This window comes from Taudactylus pleione, unplaced genomic scaffold, assembly GCF_031769625.1.
Source record: "Taudactylus pleione unplaced genomic scaffold, aTauple2 ptg000230l, whole genome shotgun sequence".
Classification (NCBI taxonomy): Eukaryota; Metazoa; Chordata; class Amphibia; order Anura; family Myobatrachidae; genus Taudactylus; species Taudactylus pleione.
This window is the reverse complement of record NW_028284632.1, coordinates 3534149-3547161: the sequence shown is the minus strand read 5'-3', so window position 1 is coordinate 3547161 and position 13013 is coordinate 3534149. Positions and strand designations below refer to the sequence as shown.

General features: G+C 44.3%; 2 protein-coding genes across 2 annotated transcripts in view; both read right to left on the bottom strand.

Annotated features, from left to right (window-relative positions):
- The window catches only part of AGBL4 (AGBL carboxypeptidase 4), a 2679639-nt gene that overhangs the window by 715604 nt on the left and 1951022 nt on the right, over window positions 1-13013 (bottom strand). The window lies entirely within an intron of this gene.
- BEND5 (BEN domain containing 5) overlaps window positions 1-13013 on the bottom strand; it is a 59136-nt gene that overhangs the window by 41552 nt on the left and 4571 nt on the right. The window contains exons 2-3 of the mRNA XM_088479300.1: window positions 11428-11564; window positions 1156-1540 (exon numbers count right to left, since the gene is read on the bottom strand). Coding sequence (XP_088335426.1) covers window positions 1156-1540; window positions 11428-11564 — 522 coding nt within the window. The remainder of the gene's footprint in view (window positions 1-1155; window positions 1541-11427; window positions 11565-13013) is intronic.

The window sequence follows — 13013 nt, the reverse complement described above, 5'->3', positions numbered from 1 at the left end:
CAACAACTTTCCCTTTTGCAGTAAACTTGCTTCCAATGCGTGTTAATCCATAGTCCCCGGTGTTATGGGTTAACGCGTTAGCGGCACCCGCAAAAAGGGCACTTACCGCGGAATTCTGTTCGAGCCTCCCTCAGGCTCAAACAGAAATCCACATTGTGCCTGCCGCGGGCTGTAACTGAATAGCCCTGGTCGACCAATTAGCCCGCGATTAATTACCGTGGCTACTTGAATCCGGCCCTGTATACACCAATCCCGCCACAAGACACCACCCTACCTTGAAAAAGAGATTCTACATTCTGAAATACATCGGTAGCAGGCAGCCACATACCATCTATCCAGCTTGCAGAAGCTATTAAGGGATATCCGGAGTCCCTTCCTTTTAACAACTGCACCCGGTCTGGTATCTAGTAAACCTGGCCCATTTAGCCACACATGTTGTTTTTCCTTCCCTTATTTTATCTGTGAATGTTATTATACATGCTCTTCGAGTGTTTTTAACATATTCTATTGGTGCATTAATAAATTGCCAATTATATTCACATGGTCTGCGGTTATAGTTTCATTGTGCTTTTCGCCTTCAGGAGGTAATTAACAGACTGCTTAATTGGGGGAAAAAAAGGTGTTACACACAGAGAATTGTGTTTACTATATGCCAATAAGAGAACTACATAGTAGCGTGTATTTTACATCATCTGCAGCTATAAGCAAAAAGCTCTGATTTGTCGCCCTCAAATATAATTGGGCTAATTGCTACATTTTCCATCTATATGGCTGGTGTACTACTTATGCTGGTTACATCAAAGTTATACGAATTGATGTAGTTTACATCAAGGGCATATTTATATTGTGAAACACAAATTCACCTTCACTGTAAAACCTACTACGCAATACACCAATCCGTATAGGACTATCCATATAGCGCCAAGTATGCCCATCATTACCATTCTCTTACACTGTACAATTCAAACAGTAATGGAGAAACATCACCCTCTCTTTTTGTATGAGTTTGTATCAATATATCCAGCTGCTTGCAGAGCTCCCATGTCCAGCAGAAGTATAAATTGCCTGTGCTGGGACTTGTAAATCTGCAACAGCTGAATAGTCACAGGCTGCCTAAGCCTGGCTTATGTACAAATGTACAGCTCAGTCACTTACCGCTGCCCAGTCTAAGCAGTAGCACATCCTGGAGCCTTCTGTTAAGGACTCGAAGTTCCTTTACTTCTGTGACTAAAGTCCCATAATCTTTCAGCTTTTTTGCCTGCTGGACCAGCTGCCTCCGAGTCCTTTCCAGCTCATGCTGGATGTGCCTCATTTCCACCTGTTGCTGCTGGTAACTCCGCAGTAACTCCTCATATAAAACACGGGGAATCAGAGCTTCGTCCAGTCTTTCCATGTTCCCGGCCACGTGGCAGGAATCCAGGAAGGTTTCCTCGCAGCTGGGGATGTGGCTGGGCCCCACGCCATTCTGCTTCTCCAGACGGGCCACAACTGCCTCAATGCTCTTGCGAGTCCCTTCCACTTGTTTTCTTCCGTCTGGTCTCTAAATAAGCGGTGGAGAAAATAATGCAGGAGTCATATCTAGGAGTCAACGGGATCATTTTCAGGAGTCAGGAGATATGCAGCCATGGATGGGAACAGAAAAGCCAGCAGCAGTAATTCTATATAGGCACAATGAGCTGCCTTCCAGCCCTGCTCTAGATACACAAGTATTGTCAGTCACAAGTACTAATTATAGTATAGCCTAACTGATTACACCTGTAGATTGTAAACTAAACACTTTAACTTTAGTGCAGTTGTTACCAAACTTTCTTAAATCACAGCAATTGTTTTCATGGCCCCCCCTAGGCCAAAGGGGTCTTATTGAGAAGTTCAGAAAAATTAAGTAAATGAATCTTATCTGCCATCCTTAGGCTCAGTTATATGGTGTTGGACAGAGTTGTGCTTCTGTTTGTCCACATATTTTATGTTGGCAGCCACCAGCACTGGTTGTGTCTGTCACATTGACCATAAATAAATTGAGTGGATACTGGACCACCAACCCGCGGCACCCCTGCAAATTCCCCCCAGCACTCCAGTTAGGGAACCACTTCCTTAGTCTGGTTGTTAAACTCAAGTCTTTTAATATCTTGATTGTTTGTGTTTGTAAATCACTGCAGTGTGTGCTCACTTGTTTCTGCAGGAGAAAGGATATGAACATCTGGGACTGCAACAAATGAGTGGAAGTGGGGTTATCTACAAGGGTCCTAGTTCAACAGATTTTGAGCTGTAGGTTTCCTCTCTGACTGCATAAAGTTGGGTACACACTAGACGATTTCTCAGAGATATGGCGCATTGGATTGACATATCGTCTGGATCGTCTAGAGTATACGGCGACATCGGGGTCGTTCCATTGGCTGTGCAAATTCAGAATCAGCCTCATTGTGGGTTATATAATGTAAGATGTAAACCGTGACTTTGATAAAGCAGAACTGGGTAGCTATCAGGTCTAGGGAAGGGAATAATGGATTGGATCCCACTCATAATGCCACGGGCAGAATCCCAACAGCGTAATCCCGACAGTGGAAATCCCGACGCATGCAGCTAAGTATCCTAACCCATCCCCTAACCCACCTTTCCCGCAGCCTAGCCCTCACCATCCCCCACCCCCGCAGCTAACCCTAACTGCCCCCCCCCTGCAGCCTGACATTAATCCTCCCCTCCTGAAGCCTAACCCTAACAATCGCCTTGTGCCTAACCCTAACTCCTAATACTAAAACTTATCGTCGGGATTGCAGCCGTCATGATTTTGGAGGCGGGATTCTAACTTCTGTCAGGATTCCGGCACTGGGATTCTGGCCGTTGACATTGTGTGCTCCGGGATACCGACTACATCCCAGAATAATGACCTTGTTTCAGTATACCTCCCAACACCTGGGAAATTAGAGTAGGGACATCAGGTGCTGAAAAAGGGGCAGCGCCTATTGGGGAAGAGGCATGCCTCTGTTTTCATTACTCTGTTGGAAAGCCCAGCACTCCCGGAGATGCTGGGCTGCCCCCAGCCTCTTCCACACACTATGTAGATGCCTTGCGGATGACTTAAGTATTCCTGGATGAAGCAACCAATATCGTCTGATGGACACTGTTCACCTCTCAGTTATGCACTGAGATTTAATTAATATGGTTTAGAAACTAGAATACACGGCTTCATCACTTAAGAATCAGGGCAATTGATATTGTGACCAAATGCTAGCGCAACCTGAGTGATTCAGACATGCCACCACCAAGTTGCTGTCAGATTTGATTCTGATATTAATAAATCAGCTTCAACTAGGCAGCATAAGGGCGCGCAGAGCTTCACTGTGATTATGTACAGTCTTTAAAAGTGCAGCATTTGCAGGCATATTGCACCAGCATGTATTGTAGCAAGACTTTAGTCAGATACTGAAGGAAAAATCCAGGACATGCACGTTATTAAAAGCAAAATAAATATTAGAACAGATAACATTGTAGGTCCTAGAGAGCTGACGGTAACAGCATTTTCCTTCATGGATAACACTTTGTCCATTTTATATGTGACAGCGTGAGAAAACCAGCTGATCACACTTCAAAATCAAAGCTATATATGGCTGACAGATGCAATCAGTGTCACCAAGTGTAACCATATTCCAGTAGGAATGAGCGGTATAAATGATTCCACAGAATGAATTTACACAATCCAGCCAAAATAATGGCTTGTATAATCATCTGCTCTCCTTTCTCTACAGCAGGCAATTTACCCGACTCTGAATTATTGTACACATTAGCATCTTTCTCATAATTATGCATCAGAACACCATATAGAATGTGACACATTCACAGAATAACTAGACATTACTTCACTACATCTGAGGGAAATGTACTGTTCTCTGATATTATACATACTCTACCCATATTTGTAAGAGCTGAACTCATGTCTGGTATAGAGGCAATGTATGATCTGACTGGAAAATATACATCAGTCAGTAAATCATGTGAGAACATATAGTGTTCATGCCAGACCAGGGCAGGGCGCTGAGGTGAGGGCAGGGCTTTCCTGTGCGTGACGAAGGTGGCCGACCGGGGAGGGGGCTTGTCCTCCTGACACCCCACAATTCGTCACTCTTCTGGGCGTGCCCAGCACTTATGGAAGCGCAGGGCTTCCCCCAAGCCCTCCCCTCACTGTGGATAGATGCTGTAGACATTCGCATGGCATCTATTCTCCCAGTGGTTTTCGGAAACCGCAATTTTCCCATCCGTGAGACACTGCGGCGCGCGGGTGGAGGCGGCACAAGGCAGGCTGGTTTAGCAGGATGCCGCTATAAGAGCAGGGCGCATTTTGCCACTTTAAAATCATGAAAGACACTGTGCACCGCTTAAACAGCCTAGCGGGAACACTAACATACTGTATGCAGAAGCCCCAGGGGATTGTGTTTCTGTGAAATAGGGCATTTTGGGATGTAAACTGGGTAGTGAATGTGATCACTCGTACCCACACTGACTTGTGGGCGTGTCATAAGAATTTTATGGGAGTGTCATGGGCGTGTATCAAACGCTCCCTGAGATTCTGAGTTGAGCGTACGAGGAAGGGACGCCTGTTTCTGACTGTCCTCCTGCACCTAAGAAGGGGCTGGTGCAGGTGCTGATGACAGTAGCAGTGGCCAGCGTAATACCGATGGGCGGCCGGGTATCCGCTTGCACATGCACAAAATTCCACATTAGTTGAACGGATTTTCACATTAGCATAAGGTAGTAAATCAGGCTTCCATCGCTACCTGTAACTACAGCCACTTTGAATCAGCCCCTAGATAACCGGAGCTCAAAACCCCAGCTCTGCAGAGTGCCTTTGGCGAAAATGCAGCTCTGACGCAGACTACATACACTTCAAATTCATCCTCTCTCCCCGTACTATACTGCCTTCTTCCTCTTGACAACGAACTTACTTTAAGTCCCTCAACCTCACCCTGAGGAACATTTCCCGCCTCCTCTTCGTCAATGTCTTTACTTGACCCTTCCTACTCTTGCTCACTCACTGCTTATTAATTTGCTCTTACTTCAAAAATAAAATTGACACCATGCCCCACAAAATAGTTTTCTGTCAGATCCTCCTCTCCCTATCCAACGTCTGCCACTTTCAATTCTTTACCCATTGTAACGGTCTCCGAGATCCTCACTCTCCTCTCTTCCTCTTCTCTGTTAACCTCCCACCAAGCCCACTCCCCAAATGCCTGACCCGGATTGCTAAGGTCTTTAACTTTTCCCTCTTCAACAGTATCTTCCCCGGTCTACAAACATGCTATTATTTGCTCCCTGACTCTCAAGAAACCATCCCTTGAACCATTCTTTCTCCAACTACTGCCCCTTCTCTGTACGCCAATTTGCTTCCAAAATTCAGGGAAAGCTTGTTTTTAATGCTCTTCTTGACGTTCTGCAGTCTGGCTTCCATCCTCTTCACTCCATAGAATCCATCCTCACTAAAATGACCAATGACCTGCATGTAGCGAAGTGAAACGGTCACGTCTCCTTTCTCACACTCCTCAACTTCTATGATGCTTTCAACACTATTGATCACTCTTCTCCTTGACACTCTTTGATCACTTGCTCTCTTAACACTGCCCTCGCCTAATTCATCTCCTACCTTTCAGGTAATTTCTCCAGTGTCTATACTTCTGACTCCTGTTCTCCTTTCCTCTTATTGAGGGGGGAGTCCCCTCAAGGCTGTTCTTAACCATCTGCTGTTCATCCTCTACATCTCCTGTTTAGACTAACTCAGATGAGCTCATTATCTCTCCCCCTACTAATGGCACAATCCCACCCTACATCTCCTTTACAGTTGGCAATATTACAGTCATCCATGTTTCCCATGCCCACTGACATGGGATAATCAATTACTTTGACCCAAGCTTCACTCCTTAAAGGAAACCCCTTCTGCAGTGCTTTCACCTCCTCCATATAACATTACCAATATATAGTTTTCCCTTTCCCTTTCACGAGGTTACCAAAATCTTGATTCAACGGGGGCGATTCAATTGCTGCATGGGCAGCGATAATTAATGGGTTCCCAGTTTTACAATTCAAATATTCTGGACGCTCATTCATTATTGCCCTCTTCACGGCCTATTAGACCGGGTTTAGCCACGTAAAACGGCTAAACCCGTCTAAAGTCCTGGTCACTGCATCTTAACCCGCGGGTTTCTCGCACCCTCCTAAGGATGCAAGCAGAAATGCTGGCGCCTATCATGGTCAGATGGAGCAACAATTGAATTGCTCTGTTGGGCGCCACCGGCTAAACAATTGAATCACTCCCACTGGCTCATTATCTCACCATCACAAAAAAAACTCTCACTAATGCTCTCTTCCATGCATTTCTGACCCTGTCATGAGAAACACCTAGACCATCAACTCTGCCACCGACAGACATTTTATCTGACATCCTGAAACCCAGCAGATATTGTGACCGTACATACATTTCATTTTGTGCCCACGATATCGGCTTTATTCCCCTGGGGAAGAAACATTTTCCTGTTCCTCCAGTAAAGGAATAGGGGAAATATTGGGAGGTCTGCCAAGGCAGTGCATACATCGGTAACACTTACAGGTAATCCCATACACTGACTAAAAGGACCAGTTCCGATAGGGACTTTTTGTTTCCGAATTAGTAATGTACTGATCATTGCAAACCACGGTTTCTCTTCCTAACAGGCTCAACGTTCCAAGCAAAGATGGCCCCAAACCATTTACTGACAATGACATTTACTGGAGTGCAATCTAAATAGAGAGCTCCAGTCTGTGTGCATTTATATAGTAAATATAGTCATGCAATGCCCAGATGGATAACTAAAGCTGTGGCGGTTCTAGGGGCGGGCTAACAGGGCCGTAGCCGGGGGCGCCGGCCCCTAGAGGGCACCACTGAGTCCCCAGAAGCAAAAAAAAAAATCCCACAAGAAAAAAACAAAAACAGCGTCAGTCCAGGGGCACTACTACTGTGGGCCTTGTGTATAAGGGGCACTAATTTGGGCATTGTGTAAAAGGGGCACCACTGTGTATCATAACATGAATAAGGGACTTCTGTGTGGCATCATTTGAATTGGGGATAATGTATTATAAAGGGAATTACTGTGTGTGTATTATACAGGGCATTAGTGCATGTGGAACAATATATTATACAGGGCATTACTGCATGTGGCATAACGTGTTATAAAGGCCATTACTGTGTGTCGCATAATGTGTTATAAAGGGCATTACTGCACGTGGCATAATGTGTTATAAAGGGCATTACTGCGTGTGGCATAATGTGTTATACAGGGCATTACTGCATGTGGCATAACGTGTTATAAAGGCCATTACTGTGTGTCGCATAATGTGTTATAAAGGGCATTACTGCACGTGGCATAATGTGTTATAAAGGGCATTACTGCGTGTGGCATAATGTGTTATACAGGGCATTACTGCGTATGGCATAATGTGTTATAAAGGGCATTACTGTGTGTGGCATAATGTGTTATACAGGGCATTACTGCGTGTGGCATAATGTGTTATACAAGTCATTACTGCATGTGGCATAATGTGTTATAAAGGGCATTACTGCATGTGGCATAATGTGTTATAAAGGGCATTACTGTGTAAGACATACTGTGTAAGGCGCTTTACTGCACATGGCAATTATTCGCCATGATTGGAGAGCTTGGGGGAAGCCCAGCACCTTCCTAAGTGCTGGGCATGTCCCACACTGTGATGAATTGGGGGTGTTCCGCAAGGACACGCCCCCTTTCCGGAAGCGCGCTCGCAGAGGAACGCCATCTAATAAAAGTTATTTCTTTTTTTTTTTTTTTAAGGGCGCAACTGGGAACCTTCGCCCTGAGCTCCACAATGTCTACAACCGGCCCTGAACTAAAGCATGTGGATATCAGCACCAATCTTTTAAAGGAAATGTAAGAGTTTTAAATGAGAAATCAGTGATCACAAGTTCTATTGAAGTAAGATAGAACAAATAAATGATGATTCATTAAGGCGTACTAGTTGAAGCAATATTTTATGTGCAAGTAATCAAGGTTCAGAGATTTTCTGCTTGAATACATCATTAACCTTCTCTCTGGCAGATGTACCATGGTGTGAAATATGGGGTAATAAAGATTTTCGGGTTACAGCGCTGAGACTTGATTAGCTCAGAACTTTCTTCTTGTTTTTCGCCCAATTAATGTTACCAAACAAAGAAGGCAGTAAAATACTTTCGGGTCATGGACCAGTTTTCAGGCAAAGATCATAGGAAAATTGTGCTAGAGCAAACTTTTTTTTTTGTGCTGACAAATGCAATCTGGCAAAGCACAAATACAATCTACCAGTACCACAAGGTGACTATTGTATTAGCAACTGGGCCATACAGTTCAGCACACCACTACTGCAATATAGAGATGAAAAGGAATCTAAACACTGCATCTGAGAACATTTGTAGAGCCTCATTACGTCTAAAAGGATGAATTTGGTGTTTTAGGTTTTATTTTCGTATGTTAAACATTATTACTGAATATAACATGCCTGGGGTCTTGTGTTCTACCTCATCTGGTCCATCATGTGATGCCTACAGACACTGGGGAACCTGCATATTCAACATGAACGTTTAAATTCTGCAATTCCACCCAAAATTGAATGGTCAGATTTGTGCACAATTAGTTTTTTACTCCTGTTGGTCAGTCAGTGACCAGATTATCTTGGAGAGTGTTATCACAAGCAATGCAGTGGAAGACATGTACTGTCTACATCAGCGGTGGGAAACTTGATATTTTTCAAGGACTGTGGTCCTCCTCAAGAACAACATCAGCTCACACTTAGAGCCCTGCTCCAGCATGAAGTCTTCACACCGCCCATATGTAAAATTATACAGGTTATCCTATGGCATGCTAGTGTAGGTGGTAAGGATATCCCCTGCATACCTGTGTTAGTGCAGTGTGCTTACTCTGTAACATCGCAGAGAGGAGGAAGGGGACTACTGTGGCCATGAGGGTTGCATGAGACCACACTGAGGACAGCATGTGGCCCCCGGCTTCGTGTTTCACATCACTGGACTTATTGCATCATGTCATAATAGTGCAAGATCCATAGTTTGAATACATTGTAAATCTTTAAAGGAAATTTTGCAAATAAAGTGACCTTGTATGAGAAGGGGCGTAACTGGACGTTCTCACACAGGCAAAGTTCAGAGAGGGCGTGCGGACACATCTGCAGGCTATGCGCAGTTAGAAGTGTAGAAAAGCATGTTTCCAGGCATATCTCTTGCACTAAGTAAAGGCTGTTGCAAGAGCATGATGATGACGGCTATGGAAGTAATGGTATAGACAGGGAGCAGTCTGACCGCAAAGATGCGCACAACTCTGCATATGGGTGAATATGGGCATTTATTTCCGTGCACGCAATGCGCGAGAAAATACAGCTGGCCTGTGTCCAACTCTGCATCAGCCCCATTGTAGGTATGGGGAACCCCTGGTGCTTGTGTGTAGAATATGTGGATGCAGAGAACTCCCTACAGGGATGTAGTCATCATTTGAACAATCAAAGGGTCGACATCATAAATAAGTGTTCCCACTAGGCTGCTAGAGTAGGGTGCTGCACCCTGCCCATTTTTTTACATGAAAAGTTGCATCCTGTTCTTTACATCAGTACCACAAATTGCCATTTGTGATTTAAACAGTGGGGGGTGTAGCTAAGCCAGGGAGGCAGTCAGTCCTGGAAGCCCATGGCACTATCCTTTCACCCAGGACCTTCAGCATCTCCGAGTGCCGTACTTGAGAGGAACTACACATGGACAGTGGCTGAGATCCTGCTGAGCCGTAGCCAGGTCTACAGCAGCAGTAGGTGGGAGATGAAGCATCTAGCTCTGACTGCTGCAGAGACCGAGCACTCTGCATAACTCCACTGTCATCATAACTACACCTTGATCGGGCTGGCCTGGGCGCCTATTGATCACCCACACACTGAACAACATGGTAACCTCAAGCCTATGGTGTATCTGCTTAAATACTCACACTGCTTTCCTGTGCCTGCAGGTTACACGCTGCTTTCCTGCCTGCTGGCCAACATATTGTTCTACCTCCCCTTCCCGAGCTCCCCACCAACCAGATCGCCACGCAGTATTATGTCATTAACATTGAAGGGGCATGTGAGGATTTCTGAGGGGCATATGGGGGATCTGAGGGGTATTGAACAGGGATTGAAGAAGAAGAGTCTAAATATTATATATAATACTACGCTACAGTTTAGTTCCCTCAATACCTAATATGCAGCACAGCTGAAGCGACACATCGCACCCAAAATGTTGCCCTTAAAAATTAAAATGTGCCCTCATCGGTGATCAGTGCCGTGTCCGAAAAAATCCTAGTGAACACTTTCTCGAATGTCAATATGGTTCGAAATTGTGAACATGTCGACATTTTGACTGTTAAAATGTTGTACCAGTCAACATAATGGTGTCTATATAGTGATCTTGGACATTGTGATTGTTGACGTAACAAACTGAAACCCTTCCTTCATTTTTCTGCTGGATATGGGATATGCCCCAGCTTTATATGAAGCTTTAATGTCAGTTTCTGCACACCAACGGCTGCCACCACTGTGTACAGCTGATCAGTACACTTAATTCTAAGGGGGGGAACTCAACTACCAGCAATGTTCAACTGTGCACTGCACACTCCTGAGAACTACGGTAGTCCAACATCGCTCATTTCCTTGCACACCTCTATGAGGTGTCTGTGAGGTGCCGGCGTTCCAAACATCGACGTTCTGACAGCACTTTACAGACATCACGAGAATAAAATTCCACATTATGAACTTTCCTAGCATGAAAACTTACAGATGTGAATACATACAATCAGCCTCCGTGCGCGTTAAACAGCCCTTTAGTAACGCCATGCCGTCGAGCAACTTGGTAGCGCAGAGCGTCTTTTTGTTCAACTTTTACCCTTAAATTACATCTTGTTCGCAAAGCGATGCGAATAGGGCGCGCAAGCAGCATCTGCATGCGAAATGCTATGTTATAGTGTCAGCGGCTGTCACATTGTAACGTAGCATTTTGCACCCAGATACACCCGCAGTCACACACAGACATGCCGCATATCATTTTAATCAGCATAAGCTGCATGTGCATCCTATTCGCATCGCTTTACGAATAAGATGCATTTTAAGGGGAATGGTAGCACGAAAAGACGCTCAGTGCTACCGAGTCGCGTGATGCTCACATGTTACATGCAACGCGACAAGTAGTGCACGGATGATAGATAAATGTGGACACGTCTGTAACTCGGGGTTTCTTGGACACGTCACGGCCATTTTGCATGAGCAATGTAGTGTTTAGAAACAAATTGTGAGAAACTTAAGAGTACAGGCGTTTCTGCTCCCTGATTTTGTACCACAGTTTGTAAGGAGAAATATGAATGCCTGTACCTTACTGTGTCGGCGCTCCCTGTCCTCCTCCTCTTCACACTCTTTAAACTCCCAAGACCCTTCCAATGAGTTCAGGCACAGCTTGGGGATTTTGATTTTTTTCTGCATTACGCGGTTTTCCAGATCAGTTTTGTTTTCTTAAAAAAAATAAAATGGAAAGCACATTAAACAGATTAGACTTGGCTTCTCTTGAAGATCAAACTATGCTTTGTGCGGCACACATTAAAAAGATGCAGCTTCTAGAAGGTGACTATATTCTGAGAATGTGCAGATACTATTTTACAGCTCTACAATGGAAACGGAACAAAGGACGATTTGCCTCTAACTGCATATCATTTCAGAATACAAGTCTTCCAAAAACTTTATAACATCTATTTTCTCTGACTTCCAAACAGAACTGTATCATTGCCTCAGCTTTCAAGCAGTCAATGGCAAGCCACAACCAAATTGTATACAGATACTGTACTACTAAACTGACGAACACCTGTGGGATCTATTATCTGGATCGGTCACTTTATTTTAGCAGGACCAAAACATACCCAGGTTGAAGGTACTCTATTTAAATCATGTGACAAATCCAATCTAGCACTGTATTGGTTACCTATCCTCCCATCTATGGCGCAGACTGCAATAGACAGTGGAGGTGCTCCAGTGCTAGGAAAACTATGCTCCTCGTCCTGTCATTGAGGCACAGATCAAGTAATGACTAACTGGGGCGAATTATATAAAGAGAGGGAGTTGTCCAATATTGCATGTTAACACATTGCGATCATGCTTGATATACGATAAAACGTGTACTTACAGTTGGGGAGGGGACAATACTGGACTCTCCAATAACTCACATCACTTTGTTTATGGTGAACGCAAATAAATGGGGTATGCAAGGTCTTATGGAGTATACACATGGTCAGATTTGTCAGATTTAACAATTTGAACGATTGTACCAAAGATTTGAACGATTTTTGACTGCTTTAAAATGAATGGAATCGTCCAAGTCTGACTGCAAACACATCAGATGTCAGATATCGTTATCTGGCCATCGGGAACGCGCATCGTTCAAATCGTTCATCTGACAGATATGTCAGATTTTCCTTCAGATATGAATGATTTTTTAAAATCTTTATCTTTCAGATCTGAAGAAAAATCTGACCGTGTGTATGCACCATTAGGGTACTATAATGCAAGTGCTCCTGACTGCAAGTGTAAAGCCTAGTGTGTATGGGGTCATCAGAACCAATATTTCAAACTCCATATCCAAGTACAGATGTGTCCTTACACATCTTTGCTGCAGTCGCGCTAAAAAGACCCTCTTGGTGTGTCAGGTCCCGAGAGACTCTGCTAGCGCCAGGCGTCTTTTTTTGAGTCTTCTTTTGCCGAACATGCATCTAAGTACCAATGTGATGAGACTATGAAGCACCAGCAGACTGTGCTGATTAATATGATATGTGACACTTGTATATCTGGGTGCTATGAAGTCTCTGAATATGTATACGAAGTGCTACAATGTAACGCAACAGCTTTTTTCATTCCAAGTTCCATTGTGTTTCATTCACAGACTCAGATGCTCACAGATATACAAGCGTCAC